This window comes from Larimichthys crocea, chromosome VI (assembly GCF_000972845.2).
Source record: "Larimichthys crocea isolate SSNF chromosome VI, L_crocea_2.0, whole genome shotgun sequence".
NCBI lineage: Eukaryota > Metazoa > Chordata > Actinopteri > Sciaenidae > Larimichthys > Larimichthys crocea.
Window position 1 is genome coordinate 24,594,688 of NC_040016.1, and position 22,995 is coordinate 24,617,682.

General features: G+C 43.8%; 2 protein-coding genes across 10 annotated transcripts in view; one reads left to right on the forward strand and one right to left on the reverse strand.

Annotated features, from left to right (window-relative positions):
- The window catches only part of rbpjl (recombination signal binding protein for immunoglobulin kappa J region-like), a 32,015-nt gene extending 17,928 nt beyond the window's left edge, over positions 1 to 14,087 (reverse strand). For 3 of the 7 annotated variants that reach the window (XM_019276113.2, XM_019276114.2, XM_010752755.3), the window contains exons 1-6: positions 13,976 to 14,087; positions 13,710 to 13,791; positions 13,237 to 13,328; positions 4,477 to 4,609; positions 4,016 to 4,101; positions 684 to 831 (exon numbers count right to left, since the gene is read on the reverse strand). In XM_019276113.2, the coding sequence (XP_019131658.1) occupies positions 684 to 831; positions 4,016 to 4,052 (185 nt within the window). In that variant the 5' untranslated portion in view covers positions 4,053 to 4,101; positions 4,477 to 4,609; positions 13,237 to 13,328; positions 13,710 to 13,791; positions 13,976 to 14,087. Of the gene's footprint in view, positions 1 to 683; positions 832 to 4,015; positions 4,350 to 4,476; positions 4,610 to 13,232; positions 13,329 to 13,709; positions 13,792 to 13,975 lie in introns of all 7 variants that reach the window. The other 4 variants (XM_027279339.1, XM_027279338.1, XM_027279340.1 and 1 more) reach the window with 4 other exon arrangements.
- Positions 330 to 22,730, forward strand: matn4 (matrilin 4). 3 transcript variants are annotated; one of them, XM_010752750.3, is made up of 17 exons: positions 332 to 736; positions 10,233 to 10,366; positions 11,426 to 11,601; positions 12,085 to 12,243; positions 12,379 to 12,610; positions 13,991 to 14,113; positions 14,215 to 14,337; positions 14,741 to 14,863; positions 16,623 to 16,745; positions 17,057 to 17,179; positions 17,286 to 17,408; positions 18,824 to 18,921; positions 19,631 to 19,762; positions 19,837 to 20,020; positions 20,110 to 20,262; positions 21,041 to 21,151; positions 21,604 to 22,730. In XM_010752750.3, exons 2-17 carry the CDS (start codon positions 10,285 to 10,287, stop codon positions 21,660 to 21,662), a joined length of 2,124 nt encoding a protein of 707 aa, XP_010751052.2. In that variant the 5' UTR covers positions 332 to 736; positions 10,233 to 10,284; the 3' UTR covers positions 21,663 to 22,730. The 3 variants fall into 3 exon arrangements, with proteins under 3 accessions (XP_019131656.1, XP_019131657.1, XP_010751052.2); XM_019276111.2 differs by lacking the exon at positions 16,623 to 16,745 and having other exon boundaries at positions 330 to 736; XM_019276112.2 differs by lacking the exons at positions 14,741 to 14,863; positions 16,623 to 16,745 and having other exon boundaries at positions 330 to 736.
- Positions 22,731 to 22,995: the final 265 nt, after the last annotated feature.

The window sequence follows — 22,995 nt, forward strand, 5'->3', positions numbered from 1 at the left end:
GCATACTTTACACACACACAGAGTGTGTGTTAGTAAAACATGTGTGCATGTTCAGCTGATGAGGCATCAGGACAGATGAATATTTATTATATAACAGAATATTTATTATATAACAGAATATTTATTATATCTGTGGTCCAATGACTCGTGGGGGTCTCTGTACATGTTACCTACTTGTGGACATCTGGAGGGAGTAAAAGAACATTTATATGATGAATCCAGATGTGGAGGTGCATGTTCAGCATTATGCAAATATTTCACAGTTTAAACTTTGCTCGGTGATGCCACCCTGACTCGTGCGCCACGCTGCGCTCCGCGCGCCACGCACGGCCCCACCTCACCTCTCCAAACTCCGGTATCTCACTCCCCGTCGTTCGGGTTTCAGAAGGCAGGGGTGGGTGGGGTCTCTGCCCTCACAAATACTTCTCCTCCTGCCGTTTTAATACCTACACACCACCCCTGCACCGCCTCATTCCAGCAGTGAGTAAAACCGAGGGCAGGTCCCGCAGCGGCACAGCGATCCCGCATTCTCACGTCCCCGCGCTCATTCCTCCAGTTTGGGATAAACTTCAGAGAACTGTCACCTCCTCACACAGGACTTCGTGTGTGTGTGTGTGTGTGTGTGTGTGTTACGGGACTTTTTGTCGCGGAGGCTGAGAACCGAGCTGCTTTGCCCGCCTTACCTGTCCCATCCGCCGGTCCTCGGTGCGTCGTGTCCTGCGAGCAGTGTCCCCAGGTGAGTCAACGGGTTGACCGAGTCGGGGGACAGAGGAGGGGGGTATAAGACAGAGATGTCCGGCTGGGGGTGTCCTGGCTGGTTCGTCGATGTCTCTGACAGGACGAGAGGAAAAGAGACAAACGATGAACCATGATCAGATGATCAGAGGATGAAACATCTGATTATTCGTTTGTTATTAACAGTTTGTGTGATTTTAAAAAAGTGACGATCTGCTGCTTTTATTTGTCTGAAATGAAAAACTGAATCTGTTTGGTCAGAACTTCTCTGACATCTTACAGACAAATTAAAAATACTCTAACACGTGGCTTCTCTCTTAGAGTCAGACTTCAAGAAATGAATCTGAAAAACGTTCAAACTTTTATCTTGTAGTTTGGTTTTACTGTAATATTGATAAATTAATGATTATTATTATGTGAATGTTCTGATAAAGAGATCTGAGGAACTTCTCTGGTTTGTTGTAAAATCATTTGTGTGATTGTTCTTACAGTCTGTGCAGTGAATGTTTGAAATGAAGTGAATGAAGTCATTTCACTGAGAAGTCCAGCAAGAATGTCAGACATGAGAAATGAGACGTGCTGCTGCCAGGTTTAAAATAGACGTGAGTGAGTGAGTAAAGCTCTGGGTTCACACTGGCTGCCTGGAGGTGATGCTCTGTGCAGACAGACAGACAGGCAGTGAGCAGACACACAGGTAGACGGTCATATAGTGAAGGAGGGAGACAGAAAGTCAGTTATGAAAGAAGATGGGCAGCCGGACTGGGAACAGGACTCATAATGCAGACCCAGGTCAGGTCTGCAGAGTTAGACCTAACTCACTCAGACCCATAACCAAGTTAATTTTGTGAAAATCAAAAGAAAAATTATTATTTGAGTTAATTCTCCAATCAGTGCCATGAAGCTATAACGAGGTGACGTCGTTAAGAGCTCAAGTCAACGCTCAAATGATGAGAAACTGATGGAGACGTGTGGATGTGTTACTGTGAGGAAGGTTACAGTCACATGTTTCATGTGTGTCAACAATGTTTCACATTTTGCTTTTCTAACTTTTCCACCTCAGAGTTTTTTTTTTTTTTGTTATATATTTTTTAATTCGCAGCGTTTCCACTCAGATATTTCAAACTGAAAATGCAAATAACTTAATGAGCCACGTTTCCATGGTAACGCTCCATGACGCCAAAACGTGGCTCATAATTTGTGGTTGATTAATGACGTTGAGGAGCGAGTGAGTTTTTAGAGACGAGTAACTTGATAGAAACAAACAGCCCAGCTCGTCTGCCTCCAGTGTCAGAGTGTAATCCCACTGTGGTAACTATGTTCAGATGTACTCGAGTATTTGACCCAGCAGCAGCTGATATCACTGCCTAGTCCAGCAGCAGTCAGCCCAGAACCAGAACCAGAACCAGCAGCAGCTGATCTCACTGCCTAGTCCAGCAGCAGTCAGCCCAGCTCGGCGTCTGTCTTTCAGCCTTTTATTTCACCAAGCTCTCACCAACCACTAAAAGTCAGTCCCACATTTACTCTTGTCCGGCGGCTTCTTGCTCGCTCACTCTCTCCTTTTCTCTTCTTAGCTTCCTCCGTCAGCGTCCTCTTCACTCTCTTCTCCTCTGCCATCATGTCCGTAGAGGCTGCTGAGCCCGGTTACATTGTTCACTTGACCAGCTCCGGTTCTGGCACGACACACCGGCTCCGCTCCCTGTCAGCATTCCATCAGACCCGAAAAACCTCCTCAGCGGTCAAGCGTTACATACAAAGTTACATCGTGTGAGAACAGACATGCAGACAGAGTCCATAGAGCAGCAACAGTAAGGGAGTCAGTCGGTCATGCAGGAAGTCTGTCAGTGAGACAGGCATGCAGGTAGACAGTCAGTAAAACAGTCAGGCAGTCAGTGAAACTGCTAACAGTAGCAGAGTCAACATCTGGTTCCAATCTAAAGCTACTAACAAGAAGTGCTGTGTCTTCATCTCAGTGTGGGCTCCAGCTGTCACTCAAACCACCTACAGTACCAACCACAGAGCCTGCGCCTGTCTCACTGCTCTCCTGTCTGTCTGTCTGTCTGTCTGTCTGAACATGTGGTCTCCATCTCTTCGTCTCCTCGTCTCTTCTGAGCCGCAGAGCTGATGTTATCATCTCAGTGTGAATCCAGCCTGTCAATCAAACTTTACTCTGTGCATGTAACTCACACGTGTTGACCTCCGTCTTCTTCTGCTCCACATCCTTCACCCGACGCCTTAACCTCCTTCAATCATCTCCTTCCTAGTGTGAGGGAGAATCTACGGTGGCCGTAAAACCAATCAAGAAAAAGTTACAGCCCCTCTGTAGATTAGATAAGAGGACTTTATTGATCCCCCGTAATTAACTTGTTACAGCCGCTCACAGTAAACAAGGCGGATAAGACTTTTTTTTAAGGTGGATCTAACGTCCGACATCTCTGTGTTGTATTTCTGTTCATGTAGAATGACAGATTATTACACAGCGTGCAATCCAAGTGGCTGATTGTACAGGAACATGCTGTATTGGTTGAGAGCATGTTAGTGAAACAGCCTCAGTGAATCCTGCAGATTTCTGCTGTGGCTGCACACACACACACATTCATTAGAGCTGTAGGTTCTGACCAGGTTAAGTCGTGCGGCCTCTGACTTAACTGAGACGCAGAAACTTTCCAGCAGGACGTCAACAGCGAGGTCAAATATCTGCCAGCTGTCAATGCTTCTCAATCTCAGGGTCACGACCCCAGCAGGAGGTCATGGGATGGTTATCAGGGGTCAGAGACCAGATGATTGAATTATTTTAAGTGTGAAGGAAGTAATTAAAGTATAATCACAGCGTATATTTAAACAGGGAAGCATCATCTGACCTTTGGTTCATAGGTTCATCATTGGATGTTTTATTTATTGATTCATTTATTAGAACTCAAATAACCAACAGGCTGTTTTCTCTAAATTCATCATTTGTTTAGACCCCAGACAGAAATCTCCACCTCAGTAGCACTTACACGAACCAAAGTTATGGATGCATATATAAAACTATTAAAACTATTCAGGACTGTCAAAGAACAAAAGACCCATAGTTTGTTATGGAGTGTGTGCAAATTAGTTTATTTTTAACTTGGGAAGTTTTAATTCACCTGTTTTTCTCCATTTATGATCATATACCTGCAAGTCCTTGTGCTCATGGTATGCAGACTCAGTTTGTTTGAATATCTTATTTATATTAATATAATGTAGAAATCCCTCTGAAGCTGATTCATTTGTCAGAACTGTTGGTTGTTGGACTCACCTTTCCTGCCACCTTCCCCAACGTCCAGCTCATCCATGGCGGCGGCCTCGGCCTCAGCTGGCTGCGTTAATTCCTCGGGTTCATAACTGTTTTTAAAATAAGTGCACCGTTAAAAAAAATATTGTTCTGTGGATGACAGAGCTGCACAACATTTTCATGAGTGATGTAACAAGTAAATGCACAACTGGCAGATCCAGTCACGGGGGGATAAAACAAATCCTCCATTGTCCTTCAGTCTTGACTAAACATCGAGTTGGCTTTGTGTTGTAACTTGATGGTCTGTTGAAATCCGATGTTCTCCTGCTGCTGGACGCACTATCTGTCTCAACTCATCCTACATGCAATGACCAAACAGAGCTGCAGCTTTAAACACACCAAGAGAACGTGAAGTGAAAACATGAGTTCATGCTTCGTTAATAAAACAAAGCGTCACAGTCAGTCAACAGAAAAGTTCCGCTGACCTGAAATCGAGTCTTCCGGTCTTAAAATCCTGCAGTTGTTCCTCTCATCCTGGTTTCCTGTGCTGCAGGTTCACTTTCTACCCGTCCAGATGTTTCATATGATGCACGTTCATCATCTCACAGTCTCACCATCCTGTAAAGACTGGCTCCGTTAAAACACGTCAAACACGCCTCACAGTCAGTCTGCAGTCACAGAGCTGATATGGAAGTGTGTCTCTGTTCATGTCAGCGTGTTTGCACTCCATCCCGGGTCTGTTATCAGGCCGCTGGTTTTGGTGTGTGTTCGTGTGTGTGTGTGTGTGTGTGTGTCTGTGTGTGTGTATAAGCAGATAATCACCTGTTGCTCGGCTGCAGGTTTCTCACACACACCTTTCTCTTCGGCAAACACTGCAGATACGATTTCTTTTTTATGTTTCTGTAACATTTTGTTTCCGTCAAGTTATCCGAGTCATCTAAAAAGCAAACCGTGTGGCTCTTTATGCGTTATCTAACAGTACACATGGATAGATATGAGCTGTATAAACTTATAACACCCATAAAAATATTATTTATTAACCCAGAGCTCTTAAACAAACAGTGCTCTGCCTGCTAACATCGCTGTAATTGATTCCAGTAACTCTAAATGACTTTACAGTGTTTAAACCTGACATGTACAGACTGCAGAAGTCTGCTGTAGATACATAAACACGTTCTTCTGACTGTTATCAGTGAGCAGTAGTTAATGTACATCAGTCCCACGTGTAGGATCGGCACATTTCAACATCCCTGACTGACTGACACATAAACTAACACCGAGGGTTGTCTCGTTTTTTTACATTTATGCCGTCACTGTTGTTTAAAACACGCTATAATCTTACAGTTATTATGGAAAATGTTAAATGCCATGTCCAATGTCCAAAACTTAAATCTGGCTCAGCTTCTCTGCTGCAAACCCCTCACCTCACCCTCTGCTTCTAAACTAAGGTGAACCATGAAATATGCAAAAAGTCCACATCTAGAGACATCGTTTAGTTTGTCCATTCTGGCCTGCTGTGGAAACATGACGGACTCTATATTATATCAAAGATTATATTTATAAGTAGAGCCCCTGAGTCTGCCACAGTGGATCTTTTAGATGATGTTAATACAGGAAAGGCCCTTTGTGAAGTTTCTCACAGTTAAAGTTGCCTCTGACCCTCATGGTGCAGGCCGACATGTCACATGTCTCCCAGTCAGAGGCTGCTAAAAACATTACAATGTGATGAGAACGAACAGCAGGACTATACAAGACGTCTGTGTTTCCGATCAGTCAGCGGGCAGAAAAACCACAATTCCAAAACTACATATTTGATTCAGGCTACAGCTGAGTTATTTACTGCCCACTGCGACGGCTGGTGAAATTATTACTATTCAGAGATTTGTTTTGTGTATTGTTGTTGATATGAAACGCCGGAGGAACAGTCTGAAGTCACATCGGTCAAACTCAATCGAGCGGCGATGGAAAGAGTTGGAGAGTCAGAACAATGACGGATCCAAGCCCGGCTGAAAAACAATCTGAAATATGTCTCCACGTCTGCCGCGTGCACATGAGCATGACCGGCACAGATCAAGCTTCCAAACTTATCATGCTTTATCATCCGTCCAAATTAGTTTAATTGGAAAAAGGAGGCTGAGTCATGGGTTGAAATGATTCTGTCCTCACTGACTGGATCGCGGAGAGGTGATGGATGAAACCAATAATCAATTATTCAGACGACAGAAAAGTCAATTTGCAACTATTTTGATGAATAATTTCAAACATTTTTCAATCAAAAAATGCCAAAATATTCTCAGATTGTAGCTCAAATATCAAATGTGAGGATAAACTGAGTGATGTCTGAGTATTAGAAACAGATTTTTCTGATATTCTACAGACAAAATGAACAAATGAATCAGTATGTAAAATAATCTGAGCTCCTCTAACACGCGTTCATAAGTTCATCTTGTACCGTGTGATCTGTCGTGCAGGAGCCGCAGGCCGATGTCGGGGTCAGGTGAGACATCTGGAAAATGCATTAACATGTCCTGCTCCACAGGGGGCAGCAGTGACAGGAAGTACAGACCACACATGTGTTTGTTCGTATACAGGATCACGTGACGCTGTGTCATCGATCAGCGATCACTGATCTTTGTGATCAGGACGAGTTGAGAGTTGAGAGGAAGGACAGATGTCTTTAAAAATGTAATCCAGGCAGCAGAGGTGGAAAGTAACTAAGTACATTTACTCTTTACATTCATCCGACAGCTGGAGTTACTTCTTAGATGTGATTCATCAGATGTGATGCATGATTATAGATCAAACTATCCATCAGTGTATAAAGCAGTAGCTCCAAATCCACCGTCTGTAACATTAAAATACTTTTTACAGCGTTATACATCAGTAATAAGATTCCAATGAATGATATACTGTGTAATAATAATATAATTACACTCTGAACGTGGCCATTCTGCTACAGTTTATCCCTTTCCCTCCACACCGTGAGCGTCTTATGATTTTAAATGTTCACGCTGCAGCTTCAGCTTCGTCCGGCTGACGGCCGTGTGTTGGAAGGTAACTGTGTTTGAGTTGATCCTTCTGGATTACGGCTGGAGGAAACCCAACCGTTTATTTTTACTGCCTGAACTTGAAAAGACCTTTTTTTTTTTTTTGTCTCTGTTTGGTTTGTCGTGGTAATCTGACGTTCATGCCAACGTCAACAGCTGCTGCTGCTGCAGCCGGCTCTGTTAACACTCACATGCACAGGTATGTGGCACCAAGCCGCTCCCTGACATGCATTTACCTGTGATTTTATATTTAAAGCACATTAACGAGGTCATTCAGTTAATTATCCTGTAATTTCACACAGTTGTTACACAACAGTTCAGTTCTTACGTGGCGTTTTACAGGGTGAATAAACTGAATCCCCAAAGGCGGCAGAGAGCAGACACCGTTTTAATTTGTTTAAGGTTTTAATTGAAGGAAATCGGGTCTCCACTTCTATATTTAACGGCAACACAGTTAAACAGTCAGCACAGGTAGACCGCCGTCCAGGCGATGAAATGTTTAACAAGAAAATATGAAGCCTGAGCTCAATGATTCTCTTTGTGGATAATTATAGAACATATGTTGGTCTGTGACCCGCGCTGAGGGGGAGCAACCGTGTGTGTGTGTGTGTGTGTGTGTGTGTGTGTGTGTGTGTGTGCGCTGCACGTGCTCAGTAGCAGCAGGATGGTAGTAGATTGTTGTTCGGTGATGGAGACAGGAAAAGGTTGTTGGGGGTTGGACGTGCGGGGGTCGTTTAGCCGCTGCCATTAAGCTGCAGAAAGTTTTACTGAGGAGTCTTTGTCCCACACACACACACACACACCTACACACACACACACACACCTACACACACACACACACACACTTGATAAAACAGCCTCGGGCTTCAGGTTCGTCTCATAAAATCTGGAAAGAGACCAAACTCTGATACGTTGAACAGACTCGTCTGTGTGTGATAAACCTTCAAAATTTTTCCATTTCATTTTTTGAAAATTTCACAAATCATCAACCCACGAGAGGGTTTGTTACACAGAACCATCTGAGAAACTGTCAAACTGTTTTGGAGAAGCTTTCAAAAAGTGACTGGATGAACCATCTGTCTGTCAACATCCAGACTTCAACCAACCAGATCAATAAACAACGTAGTCAAACGTTTGTTGAAGAACTCTTCAGTCCTTCTTCGCTCTCTCGTTCTAATGTAACTGATGCATAAAGTCTGGATGTATCCTCATACGTTCTCTTCCCTTAATTGTCCTCTGTAGTTATGTTGACGTGAGGCTTTCATCATCATCAGTGGAGCGATGACATGAATGGACGTTCATGTTTGGCACCAGCAGGCCACGACGGCGCCTCGTTAGGTCTGATACTTTAATTAGAAATGATGGAATCTGGCTTGGCGTCTCGTCCCTTTCATCACAAGGTTGACGGCGCTCATTCGTCTCTTCCTCCCACACCTTCTCTTCTCCCCGCTCCCGTTTACATCCGGCATTAGACAGACCACCTATGACATCTTCTGCCATGGGAGAGTGTGTGTGGGCGTCTTTGCATTTCTGTTCTTCAGACTGAGGAGGACAGTTTTAGACTTGCAGAACGTGGACCCTGTTGGTTGGTCCTAGTTTTAATGTTGAGGTGACAAACATACAAAGACACCGACAAACTGGATCTTAAGATAGTTGCACATGATGCCATAGGACAGCCAGCGCTGGTATTTAAAGGTCAACACATACAAATATCATTTTAAATAGTCCAACTGATCCATCCTGATGTTTGGGGATGACCGTTCCAAAGTCTTTCAATCAACCTTTTGTCTCATAGTCTGGTATGAAGGTTTTCCTGGAGACGAGTGTCCCTCAGTGCTTCTGCCTTCTGCACATGTCGGTGCCAGAAACAAAGGCGGCCTCCCCGCAGGCTGCTCTTAAAAAATACAAGCATGAATAATGTTCTCCAAATGTTTGGCTGACCTTCCTCTCGCTGCAGCGATGCTCCTGAAAACATGCGGATGACAGCGTGAGGGATGAGGGATCTGTTGACTCAGACCACACGCTCTGAAGGACCCCAGAGCTGGCTTCCATGGAGCCTTTTTGAATTGACCGCGTGCCCCTGAACGTAAACACTTCCCAGACGTTATCATTATCCCTCTGCTGCTGCTGGTGTAGGCCTGACAGCCTGCAGGGAGGCTGACAGACACACGGGCAGATTAGGGACCGAGTGTGTGTTTATCCGCAGCCTTCCATTAACAGGAATCGCTGCGCACCTTGTCCAGGTGTTTGCAGCCGAGTGCTTTACGATGGGGCCGGACTGGAATGTCCCTCCGCAACACAAACCCTCCATCGACATCATTATCAAACACACAAACACTCACCTCATTCAAAATCACAGACGAGGGGTCATGTGACAGATATTTGATGTCACGTGGCAGCAGATTCAAACAGAAGGTGTTCTGTATGATACGTGCTCCTCTACACTCATGCTTCAGGTTTGGTCAGGTTGGTAAGGGCAGAAAAAGAAATCATGGTTTGAGGTCAAATATCTGGGTGACGGTTACGGAAAAAGCTGCGGCCGTGGTTGAAAGAAACATCACTGAGTGTCGGTCAGACGTCAACAGTAACTTCGTGTTTCCTGTGAGTGTTACAGCCACTTACAGCTGTCACTTCTGGGCTTTCGTTCCCCTGAAACGACTGATGAGTTCTCCGACTGCACATTATCAGGAGCCTCGTGGTTTCCAACCTCACGATTTGAACCTGCTAGCACTTCATCCTGTTTCGCTCTCCTTCCAGACGATTAAAAATGTATGACTGTTGAAAATGAACTGTCCAAACACTTGAAGAACAAAGATAAACAGGATATCATCAGAACACAACAGCAGCAGAAGAAAAACCTTTAGACGAGCTTTCTGTTCATTTATTCGCCACCTCTCAGCTCCTTGTCTGTAAACTGAGAATGACAACCTGTCCAACTTCGGCCACGTTTATGAGACTCACTCCAACCCAGAATATACATTTGCATATAATACCTCTGACAGTAAGAAAAGCTGTTCTTCTTCTTCTTCTTCTTGTTATGACACGACAGAATAAGCGTCATTCAGCCGTGAAGCAGATATGTTTCTGTGCCACCGTAAACACACGTCTTCCCACGTTTACCACAAATAACCTCTTTGTCTTTTTCCCGTCTGCTTCTCCTCTATCTCACCCTCCTTATCCTCTCTCCCTCGCAGTTTGATCCAGTTCCAGCCGAGTCCAGCTGTCTGCTAGATCGCTATCGTCAGGATGAAGATGAGACAGCTCAGAGGATTGTGTGCCTTCGCTCTGTTGACCCTGGCTGCCCTCGCCACCGCCAGGCCAAAAGCAGGTCGGTCTGCCAATGCAGTGAGAGAACGGAGAGCGAAGATTAAGACAAAGGACGACTGTTTTCAGACCTCCCGTGTCATGACAGACCTTTAAAAGCAACGTCCTCATGTGCCAACATCTTTTCTTTAAAGGCAGTGATGCTCTGAGACATATCAGACCTTTAAATGTGGTTTCCATCATATCTGCAGCTGAAGCTTGTTTTAGACAGCCACACAATGTTAAAAACAGGCATTGCTTAACGTCTCGCCTGGTGAAATAAAGGTTTCATTAATAAAATAATAAGTCTGTTTGAAACTATAGATGACTTCCACAACACTCCCACATGTCTACGTTTACCTACACAGTCCCTTCTACTACGACTTCCAGTTTAAGTCCGACCTTTGCGAAGAAAGTTCTGGATGCGCATTAATCAGACGAGTCCTTTCCAAACAGCGGGCCTCACCTCATTCCTCATTCATGACCGCTGTGTTTTTTTGAACAGGGATGATGTTACAACAGACGGAGTGTGTTCGCAAGTGATGCTGAAAAAAAATTAAAGACAAAAGCAGACGCCCTGTGGCAGCTGAAGTCATGGAGAAACGAGCTCAGGTGGTAAATAATGTGAAAGTTACACCAGAGTTCAAAAAGAGCCTCCGCTGCTGCTTTATGCAGGAGGAACGTAGACGAGAGAAGCTCACATACACGTGGAGAACATGTTTCAGCAGAAGATTAGTCCACGTTTGGTGCTCTGATAAAAGAGAATGTGGAACATAACGAGACATTTTTTGGTGCTCTGATAAAAGAGAATGTGGAACATAACGAGACATTTAACAGAAACTGATTTAACTTTGATTCACTAACAGAGATTACGCAGATCTACAAAGGTTTGTTTATCCATAATGTGGATGAAGGTGAACCAAGATGATGTACTGCAGGAAAATCATGTTGGACTTGAGAGTCAGGGAGCTGTCTGTTCATTTATTTGAATAAAAGAGGGAGAAGGAAGGAGAGAAATTCACATTTTAGACTAGACTATTATTTTACACCTCCCTGCTGAATGTTTTTTTACTCCTCCTTCCAGGTCCTGAGCAGAAATGTAAGTCCGGTCCGGTGGATCTGGTCTTCCTCATCGACAGCTCCCGCAGCGTCAGGCCACATGAGTTTGAGACCATGAGGAAGTTCATGATTGACATCCTGGACACTCTGGACATCGGACTCAACGCCACCAGAGTGGGAGTGGTTCAGTACTCCAGCCAGGTACTGTGGACGCACCGCATCCAGATCTACAACCATGTTGTCTTTGATTCTTCAGACAGGCTGAAATCTCCTGACGTTCCTCTTTAGCGCCACCGTCAGGTCAACATATGTAATCAGCTAATCAGCAGATGTTTGTGATGCTGCCTACAGAAGCACGTCCTCTCCGAGCTGCTCACGTGTCCGTAGACTCGATCCTCAGCGTCCGTCATCCTCGTCATTCTGTCCATCTTCTTCATCTTCTACTTAAACTCTTTTACTGTTTCTTTGGAGTAAGGATATAAAACTTTAACTTTAAACAAGACAAAACTCATTTTTAAACTGGCCTGTGGTTCAGTTTGCTGTCCCGTCTCTCACTGCTTTCTCTTCCTTCTGAACTTTAATGATGAAGGTGAGGACAATCCTTGTCTCTACCTCCATGACATGACCTGATGACTATCTGCCGTCTCTCAGCGTCGCCTCTCCTCTGCTCTCCTTTGTCTTCAGGTCCGCACAGAGTTCTCTCTGAGGGCTCACGCCAAGCTGGACTCCATGGTGAAAGGCATCAATGAGATCATTCCCCTCGCTCAGGGCACCATGACGGGCCTCGCCATCAAATACGTGATGAATGAAGCCTTTACTGCCGAGGCAGGAGACAGGCCGAAGGTAATGAGAGACAAGCCGCCAGTTTGTTTTGTGAGCTGGAACCAAAAGATTTGATCTTATATGATCTAACGTAGAAACAGTTGACAGCTTTGGAGACTTTAACACCGCTGACCCCGAGGTTTTCCCTTCCGTCAGGTCCCCAACGTTGTCGTCATCGTGACAGATGGACGTCCTCAGGACCGCGTGACGGAGGTGGCGGCCGAGGCCAGAGAGAAAGGCATCGAGATCTACGCCGTGGGCGTCGCCAGAGCTGACATGACATCACTGAGGGCCATGGCGTCCCCGCCGTTCGAAGACCACGTTTTCCTGGTGGAGTCCTTCGACCTCATTCACCAGTTTGGACTGCAGTTCCAGGACAAGCTCTGCGGTAAGACCGCCGGACAGGAAATGACCTCGCTGAAGTTTGAAAGACAGCTGAGAGAAACCTGTCTCTGACTTGGTTTGGATGAGTTGTAAAATAATAACGAAAGTGAGTTTTATGTGAAGAGAGAGAAATTGTACCAAATGTAATAATTTAACTGGAATATGAAAACTTAAATCCTCACTCCCCCAAGACCAAATTAAATACAGACAAAAAGCTCCTGAAATGAATCGTGGATTTAAAATCCTCTGAAGAACTTCTGTTAATAAATAACTTTCATTTGAAGCGACCTGAACGTAAGACAAGTAAAAACCTGCAGCCAAGTCTCTGGAATCGACATTTCAAACGACTCTTTGATTCGTCGTGTAATTAAAAACACAATGACTGTCTCGTCTGAAGAGAGAGAATAAAATCACAGTGCCCATCTAACCTCACAGAACATAATCCCTTTTCATAACAGCCTCCTCAAATCCCTTAAGTGTAAGATATTTCCCTGGACTGGACGGCTTCCCTGAGCGGGAGATGGAAAATGAGAGTAGAGGCAGACAGATGAAGTTTAAGACTGATGGATGAATATTAAAGAATAAAATAAAACCATGTTTGTTGTAGGAGGGATAAACCCACTCACTCACTGTCACTGCAGACACAGGTTCAAAACCCCTCGGCGGTGCTCCGGGGACGACAGCTGGAAGCCGTGAGACCGCGTCCTTGACGGTCGGCATGCCTTCATAAAGAGTTAGACAGAAACTTTATCAAGTCACGTACAAGCAGAACTGAGAATAAAACATCTCTACATGCTGATTGGCTGCTGACTTCAAGCCTTTAATTAACAAGCATGTATAAATATTTAGGACGATTCATTATTTTATGTGTATTTGTTTAAAATATGACCTATGCTTCTGAGTTATTTAATTTAGGAATCTATGAGCCAACTTTTTAATTAATGACTCATTTCTTTCATGTTTTGTAGTTATTAATGAGTGTAAGTTAATGGAAGTAAGATTTGTGTTGGTAAAGACCGTCACAACAAGTGAAGTACTTCTACATAACATTAAAAAGTAAGTTTTACAGAGTGAGTTTCCAGGTGTTGGTGAGTTGCCCTAACCCTTTAGTGCCACCAGAGGGAGCTGTGTGAAGTCTGATAAATGTCCTCAAGTGATGTCACTCGAGTCGGCGTTACTTGAAGGCTAAAAGGTTTCAAAGTAAATCAAACCAGAGAGAAGACAGAAATAAAATGAAATAATAATAATAACAGTTCATGTAGGAACAATCATCCATAATAAGAAGCTGATTAGTTAAATACATTTTCATGGACTGATTCTGACCCTGCAGCCGCTCAGTCTGTGGTGTTGTGGTCTCTTGTGGACTCACTCGTCTCTGCTGCAGGTATGGATCTGTGTCTGGAGTCGGACCACGGCTGTGAGCACATCTGTGAGAGCTCCCCGGGCTCCTACCACTGCCTCTGTCTGCCCGGATACACCCTGAATGACGACGGGAAAACATGTGCAGGTAACAACACTGTGTTCACACACTCATGGACATTACACATGTGTGTGTGTGTCCAGTGCAATGACCGATATCACCTATGTGTGTGTGTGTGTGTGTTTCAGCCATCGATCTGTGCACTGAGGGGAAACACGACTGTGAACAGATCTGCGTGAGCTCACCTGGTTCCTTCACCTGCGACTGCAACAAAGGATACAAACTGAACGACGACAAGAAGACCTGCTCAAGTTAGTCTCACACACACACACACACATACACACACAGCTGGCTTCATATTAAAAAAGCATGTTCAGCTTGAATTCACGCCATGATCATTCGTGCTGAAATGAATTCTGACTTCACAAGCTGCTGGTTCTTGATTTCTCTGCTGCTTCATGAAGCTGGGCTGCACTATGTTCCTCCTCCTGATCTTTGTATATCCTGCACATCCAGAACCCAGTCATGATGTGCACGGCTGTGTCAAAAGCTGTTTAAAATGTCATTTTGTCCTGTGAATCGGGTTAGAAGAGAGCACGTATAAAACTTGTCAGAATATTTGCGACACAGGTGGAACATAGATGCAGTCCCACACGTTTTCCCGCTCCTTTTGCTCTGCTGCTTCTGGCCTCATGGCTGCTTTCCTCCCCTCAGTGATCGACTACTGTTCGTTTGGGAACCACAGTTGTAATCACGAGTGTGTGAGTGTGCTCAATGGCTATCACTGCACCTGTAACGAGGGATACAGGCTGCTGGACGACGGCAAGACCTGCCACGGTAAGTCGTGCACACTAAACTCACTGTTAATGTGGCTGTGGATCAGATTTTACAATCATGTTTTGTTAGAGTTAAACTTTATGGAGCCGCTAACACACATGCATGATTCACGTAGGATCATTTAACCTTCTGCCACTTCGATCATGAAGGAGCACCTCAGGGAGAATCAGTCTGCTGAACGAGGACTGCTGACCTGAAAAGCAAATGTTTCCTATCTCGGTGTGCAAACAGCAGTAACTGATTGTACAATGGGAATAAATTTAAATGATTTCCATCTCTTGTTGCACATTTCTTTATGTGAATCTTTAACAAAACTCTGTTGAGATTTACTGGAATGCAAGAGACCAACTCATGTGCACTTTCCCGTTTACAATCCAGGATAGCATTTAAAATGTTGCTGTTGCTGTTGTCAAATGCTCGAGTCATTGACAGTATGAATATGGACGACTTCGTATCCATGATGAGCTGCTGCGTGGTGCCTCTGGCCGGCTGTCCTGCCGCCTGGCTTATCTAAAATTGGGCAAATCGTGGGTGGAGCTGAGGTGGAGCTGAATGAAGCTTAAACGAGTTACCTCTAATTAATCAATCAAAGCGTCCACGCTCTTAATCCTGCATAACTTTAAGCCTTAATATAATGTGAACAGGTGAGTTGTATATAAATTCACCCTCAGTACAGTTGTCATGAACGGGGAAATTAGCTACAGAGACCAAAACTCTGTCCTGCACTTTAATCCAACAACGTTAAGAACCAAAACATTTCAAATCAGTCTGCTTATTCACTTCATACTCCAACATGTTTGCACATATTCATGCATGCAGCCAGACACGCACTCGTGTGTCAGAGGCCGCTCCACAGAAACACCTGCAGTACAGACCTTGTTGACAGAAAACTGTGAAATAAAGACAATTTACAGCCTTCGGAGCAGCAAAGACTCGCCGCCACCTCCTCCACCTCCCCGGAAACCTTTCAAACCTTCAAAGCAGCAACACATCGTGTAATTGTGACGTCCATTAACCCAAATACCACAGCAGCGTTATGTCAAGTGAAGTAACACATTGTTACCTGTCTGCTGGGTCAGCTGCTTTTTTAAAGGAACAGCTGGTTTATGACTCACGTCAGAACATTTACAGGTTATCAACAAGATGATGTTTTAATTCTAAATATTATTTAGCTCTTGTTTCTATATTTTTTTACATAATAATAATCTTCTCGTAGTGTTTAATCATTAAATATTACCTCTCATTTCTAGAAGATAATATTTGGCATTTACTTTATTTGATCCTCTCTTGAGCTCTTATTTGGGACGCTGAAGCTGAAGCTTCAGTCCTGTGTGTCTTCACAAGATGCGTATAATAGCGATACACAGTAACTGCAGTTATGTGCATAAAACAGATGAAGGTGGATGTAATTTTACACTTTGTTGCATTAATATGAATTAAATGCAAATGAAACTTCAGCCAATTGTAGATTTGCTTCATTCACCAGCTCAAAAAAACAATGATAATCTATTGAATGGCTGGTTGAATATTCATGAGCCGTTTGATTGTTGGATATAAAAGTTCTGTCAGATGTTTGTGAGCCAGACGGAGATCCAACAACTGAAAAATGCTTTGGCTCAGTTCAATGTTGTCAGATTAATGCACAGCCTGTGTCCCTGGAAAATATTTTTACCAGAGCATTAAAATGTCACACACACACACACACACACACACACACACACACACACACTTTAACTGTATGCATGTGTGTGTTATTTAGCTATTGACCTGTGCGCTGAGGGGAAACATGACTGCGAACAAATCTGCGTCAGCGCGCCCGGCGTCTTCACCTGCGACTGCAACAAAGGATTCACACTGAATGAGGACAAGAAGACCTGCGCACGTTAGTCAGGACGTCGCACAAATACACACATATGCACACACACACACACAAACACAGACACACACAGAGGTGTACACGCTCCTGGTGCATCTGTTGTGAAAACAGTTGCTGCTGGAAATTTAATCTTTGGACTGTGGTCAGTAGCTGATTTCTTCTTGTGCTTTCTAATGAACTCAAGTTTTTATTCTGATCCTCCGGCTTTACTTGCACATCTGCTTGAAGACACGTAGAACCACAGTCACACAGAAACAAAGCAAACAGTCGCACACAGTGTTCCACTAACTGCAGATAACTCTGCGTGTGTTATCCAGCCATCGACCTGTGCGTCGAGGGAAAGCATGACTGCGAGCAGATCTGCATCAGCGGCCCCGGCGTCTTCACCTGTGACTGCAACAAAGGATTCAAACTCAACAAAGACAAGAAGACCTGCACAAGTCAGTGCACATTGTCTGAACCTCTCTCTCTCTCATATTCCTTCATGAACAGTAGTACTGCCTGCTCAGGTGTGATGTATTCTGTATGTAATATGTGTATTTGCAGACATGGACCTGTGTAACACCGTGGAGCACGGCTGTGAGCACCAGTGTGTGAGCACTCCAGGATCGTACTACTGCATCTGTCCGGAGGGACAGCTGCTGCAGGAGGACGGCAAGAGCTGCGGCAGTAAGTCCACTCTGTTTGACATGAAATCACCTGAGCGCTCGCTCCAAAGACTCTTTAAGCAGCGTGGACATTACAGGACAGGTTCACTGCTCACAGACGCTCAGTCATGACACACAGTCAGAGGGCTGCAGAGATCCTGCAGGTCCTGTGGGACCCGACTGAAACATTTCAGGGGCAGGACGAAGGTGAGAGGAGCAGGAGGTCAGCATCATCATCACTTTGGACTAAAGTCAGCCTCAACACACAAAACTAACAGGAGTTCTCAAAACTCTGTCAAATTACAATACAAATTTATTAAAAAATGACAGTAATGATCCATAATTAAATATGTAAATACATGTTTATGTCCATACTTTGTAAGGTAAATAATAGCTTTACATGAGTGTGCATCTTTAACCTTATTTATAATTCTGCTCTTACATACAAATTTATGTAAAACGACACTGATCTGTGCAGAGCTCAGGTCAAACTGTAACAGTGTTTCTCTGCAAGATCTTGACTGAACATTTATTCTTTAGTTTTTGACAATCATCATTCATATTTTACTTTTATTTAACGTTTTTTTGTAGCTGTTGAGCGCCGACCTGTACTCAATCAAAACATAACAAACGTGTGATGAATCAGGATGACATGTCCTGATGACACCCAGATTGATTACGGCCTCATCAGATGAGAAGGGAAAAAACATCCAGGGCTGGGATTAGGATTAGAGTAAGAAGAGACCGAGGTCATTTCTCGGGTGGTGAAATAAAGATGTGTGTGAAAACAAACTAAACGTCGCGCTGATGTTAAAAGCAGCTCCGTTTTGTCTGGGAGGAACTGGCTGGACGAAGACGGGATCTTCTTTTGAATTTTTTTCTTCCTCTGGGGACGCTGAGAGAAACCCAAGAGTGCCTGCCAGTAACCGTCACACAGCACCTCCATGTGGAGATTCATGGCTCAGCACAAGTAGACTCATTCATCATCCTTTCAACTCGCAGACTGCGACTCCAACCGTTTTACATAAATGCAAGACTATCTATTGTTGCTTTGACAACTCTCATAGTAACCAGAGAGAGCAAAATATCTGTCTTTGTTATTTTACTGCGTCTGAATACTTGAGTAGTACCGATACATCAGACTGCTGATACTTGTACTGAGGCCATTGTTAATATATTATAGCAGTGATGGAAGAGCCTCAGTACACCGACAGACGACGAGTTTACTGAAATATAAAACAGTGTGTGCACCATTCAAGACTTTAACACATTTTAAATGAGAATCCTGTAAAGTCCATTGTACAAAATATTGAAGGTATCTACAAAAGATGAAAAAGAGAATATTTGATTTAATGATCTGTAAAGATATCTCTGTTTTTTTTATGCAACTTATCCCCGAGTGTCACATCTGTAAAATCGACTCTCTCTCTCCTTCAGCCTGCAAGTCTGCCAACATCGACCTGGTGCTTCTGATCGACGGCTCGAAGAGCGTCCGCCCTCAGAACTTTGAGCTGGTCAAAAAGTTTGTTAACCAGGTAGGGAATGTTTCCATACGAAGAACTCTGAGATAACTACGAGATAGAGAAGAGATTATGCAAAACTAAGAGACCATCTTTTTGTCTGTTTATTCCCGCTGTGATGAACATGGGGGCTCATGGGCATTGACTCATTTCATAGCCAGTGGACGTTTGAGATACTGCAGTTTTTGGCACGGAGGTTTCTGCTTTTGTTGAGCATGTTTCACCTGATAGAGCCAAATAACCAACCGGCCAAGTCCAAACTTTACTGATCGTGTCCCTGTTGGCTTCAGCTGGAAAACCTCGACTTGAACAGTTGAACTGGTATCGAGGATCTTGAGGAGGAGGATGTGGCTAACAATGAATCTCTTTCGCTCTTGTGTTTGTTTAATGGACTGCTCGAGCAGCCTGCACAGTGGGAGTCCCATTCTGAGAATCTCAAGTGACCCATAGTCAGGAGGCGCTTCTGGTATTTGCCCAGTTTCCAGATGGTCAATCCGTCACTGATCCCAAAAGTTCCCAGCACAGATTAAAGACCGGTATCAGCTTACAGGTTCCAAAACAAGGTCACTGAACCGTGTAACAGGTTGTGTTTGTTTGTTTTGGGGCACAGGAAGTGACATAAGACTCTTTCAACAACAAACTGGAAGCACACTGACATCTTCTGTGTGTTGTGTCACCTGTTACTGCCTCTAATGAATAAACCTCACCTCATCCTGTGCTCCAGGTGGTGGACTCCTTGGACGTGTCTGCTCACGGCACCCGGGTTGGTCTGGTTCAGTACTCGAGCCGGGTCAGGACAGAGTTCTCTCTCAACATGTACCACACTGCTGACGAGATCAAGGCTGCGGTTATGAAGGTAAAGCTGTTTTTCTGTCTGTCTGTTTCAGTTCCAGGACTGGGACTTGAACTGTACTCACTCTTCTTGTGCAGGTTGACTACATGGAGAAAGGCACAATGACCGGTCTGGCCCTGAAACACATGGTGGAGAACAGCTTCTCGGAGGCGGAGGGCGCTCGTCCCGCCAGCCGCAACATCCCCCGAATTGGACTGGTGTTCACAGACGGACGCTCCCAGGACGACATCACAGAGTACGCCAAGAAGGCCAAGGAAGCTGGTAAGACAAGTTTGTGTTCTTAATCTAAAGGGCGGATGGATTCCCCCTGCACGCCGACATTAAATGCATGTTTCTGTGCACGTACACAGGTATCACCATGTACGCGGTGGGCGTTGGAAAAGCCGTGGAAGATGAACTCCGTGAGATTGCATCCGAGCCTTTGGAGAAACATTTCTATTATACCACCGACTTCACCGCCATCAGCACCATCGCTGAGAACCTCAAACTCAACGTCTGCCCAGGTACAACACACCTGACTGTGTGCACAGTGCTTTAACATAACAGATACTGTCAATGAACAGTAAAATGCAAATCAGTGCAGAAAGGACGAGATTTCATCCAAAGCGCTCTGGTTTCTGTTGGTAGTCCGAATAGTATTTGCTTTGGTTGCAGGCAGGTAAACTGACCATGTGAAAGCTCAAGAGTCAGAACCCATCAACGGTCATCTGATAGTTTTTTAAGAACTTTAAACATTTATCTGTGTTCATGTGCAGAAATCTGTTTATAGAGATTATTCATCTCTCAACTCCAGTCTCAAGTTGCTAATCGCACTGTAAACAATGAGCCAGAAGAAGGAGTCCTGGCCTGGATATCTACATTACCTGTAGCCTCCAGACAGCTGATTGTGTCACAGATGAAATATAGAGTTTGACTTTTCTACATGAAGTCCTGAACAGGACAGTTCATCTCAGTCTGACAGTGGGAGTGGAAAATCAGCATATTTCTCATATCACTGCATGTCAGATGAACATATGATGGCTGAAGAAAATGGTCTTAGAAATATGTAACTGAATGTAACTCAATGCACACTGGACTGAATTCAGTGTCAAATGATGATTTATTATCATGATATATTAAAAACTTTGTGTTTAATCTAAAGTAAAAGATGATATATCGTGTGATATCATGTCGTGTTCTTTGGCTCCATCTGCTGGCAGCTGTAGGAAAAACACTGACCTGTAAAGCAGTAACTGTGTTCAAGTATGAAGTTTGTTTACTGATGTCTTCGATCTCTTTCAGCTGCAGAGGAGAGTCAGGGCGAGATCGAGGTGAAGGACCCGTGTGCCTGTGAGAGTCTGGTGGAGTTCCAGCAGGCGACCATGAGCAGCCTGGAGCAGCTCACACAGAAACATATCCTTTAATTAAAGCAGATAGAAAGACCAGAAAGCTGTGTCTGAGTTCAACCCTGTGAGGAACTGCTACAAACTAGAGCCCCAAATGTGGATTAATACACCGCAGAAAATAGTCCCCATTAATCCAGGCACAGCATCCAGCTGGTTTAGGATATTACTGAGACTTTTTACATGTAAAGTTATATTTGTAAGCTCAGTAGGAGGCAAAAAGTTTGGAGACAGGTTCGAGGAGTTGGAAAGTACTGAAAGACGGACTGACACGTTGTTGGTTTTGATCTTTAGACTAATTCGTCCTTTATCCTTTAATTTTATCCCGTTGATCTACAAGATATTACTTAAATCATCAATTCAAACACAAACCAACACTGACAAATAGTGGAAAATCTGATGGATGTTCGTGGATTTACGAGCAGTTAATATGTCATTATTAAACCTTAATCAAATGTCTACTGTCCGGGATGACGGCTCGTCTGGAGCAGCTGGAGAACCAGCTTCTCTCCAGGAAGTGATCTGTGATCATCGCGGTGAGCGAACGGGACGCCACAGAGGAAGAACGACGGACCGAGGAAGAGGAGGGCACATCATGGGAAGATCATTAAAAAAAACAGAAAGCCTTCCAATCAATGGACAAAAACCAAAGTGTCTTTTTTAACAAAGCCTTTGTAGCCTTCACTAGGTCTGTCGCTCTTCGTGTTGATGAGGATGACATTTATCTGAAAGCTTTTGATATAGAAGCATATTTCTGGTATCGATGTAAATGACCTTATTTGTACACGTTATTGTCTTAGAGAAAAACATTTTCCAACCCATCACTGAGCAAATGTTTTCATGAAACGAAGAATATTATATCCCCTGGACGCCGTGCGTGTTCAAACAACTCAACAGAATTAAGGATAAATTCCCCGTGAACACGTTTTAACAAAGAGGATCGTAGGCTGTAAACTAGATGTACTATAGATATTAGACACATTCACTCAGCTCATTCATAATCACACAGCATCCGTCTGTCTCTCTTCGTGCTGTTTATACTTGATCTGTTTTGTACGGTTTGTTAAATATGATGTATTTATAGCAGATTGTTTTTGTTTAGAATAGCATTTTTATAAAAACTGTTTAAAGTGTTATTACCACTCCCAATATTAAATTGGTCATTTTCATACAAAATCGTCATCGTTTGCCTGAAGAAACTCGTTTGGATCACAGAACTAACTGCTGAAGATTAAAGTGGATTTGATTTTTTGAAAAAGGGAAGTTTAAAGTGGCCGTTCAGTAAAGCTGTGGTCTGTTCAGATACGGTCTCACAGGGCTTTAACATGTCTGAGTGTTGGATTACATACAAATTAAAAAAAACTACATCTTTGGCAGGAAATACCTCCGTCAACACAGAATGGGAATGACCGCCCTAACCATGGTCTCATTCTTATAGTTTTATATTAAAGAAACCACCACATGTGTACGCCCCTTCATATTTGAATGCCTGTATGTTTTTGTATATTTTCTAATAGCTTTACCTTTTTGTATTTCTCTGATGAAGCCCTGTATCACACGCAGAAGGCAATAAAGGAGAGAACTTTTCACCTGCGCGTGATGAGCTGTTTTATATTTTACATTTTCAAGGCCAGTTCCCCATCATGCACCTGGTGGAACAATGTAACAGAAACAAAAGCAGCTTTTGTCTCCAGCTTTATTTATTTGATCGTATTAAGTGGATCAGGTTTTGGCCAAACGTGACAGATCCACAATTTTAAACAGTTTTGTCAATAATATTAGAAGTTCCATGAAGTCACGACGAGCAGCTGACTCAGTTTCTGTGTCCACAGAATCCACAGTCGTCTGTTTCTT

What these genes read in the sequence shown, in the direction of transcription:
- matn4 (XM_010752750.3), top strand. Translation starts at nt 10,285, where the DNA reads ATGAAGATGAGACAGCTCAGAGGATTGTGTGCCTTCGCTCTGTTGACC. An exon ending in GGACAAGAAGACCTGCGCAC is followed by an intron (nt 16,746 to 17,056) that starts GTTAGTCAGGAC and finishes TGTGTTATCCAG; the next exon opens with CCATCGACCTGTGCGTCGAG. An exon ending in TCAAGGCTGCGGTTATGAAG is followed by an intron (nt 19,763 to 19,836) that starts GTAAAGCTGTTT and finishes CTTCTTGTGCAG; the next exon opens with GTTGACTACATGGAGAAAGG.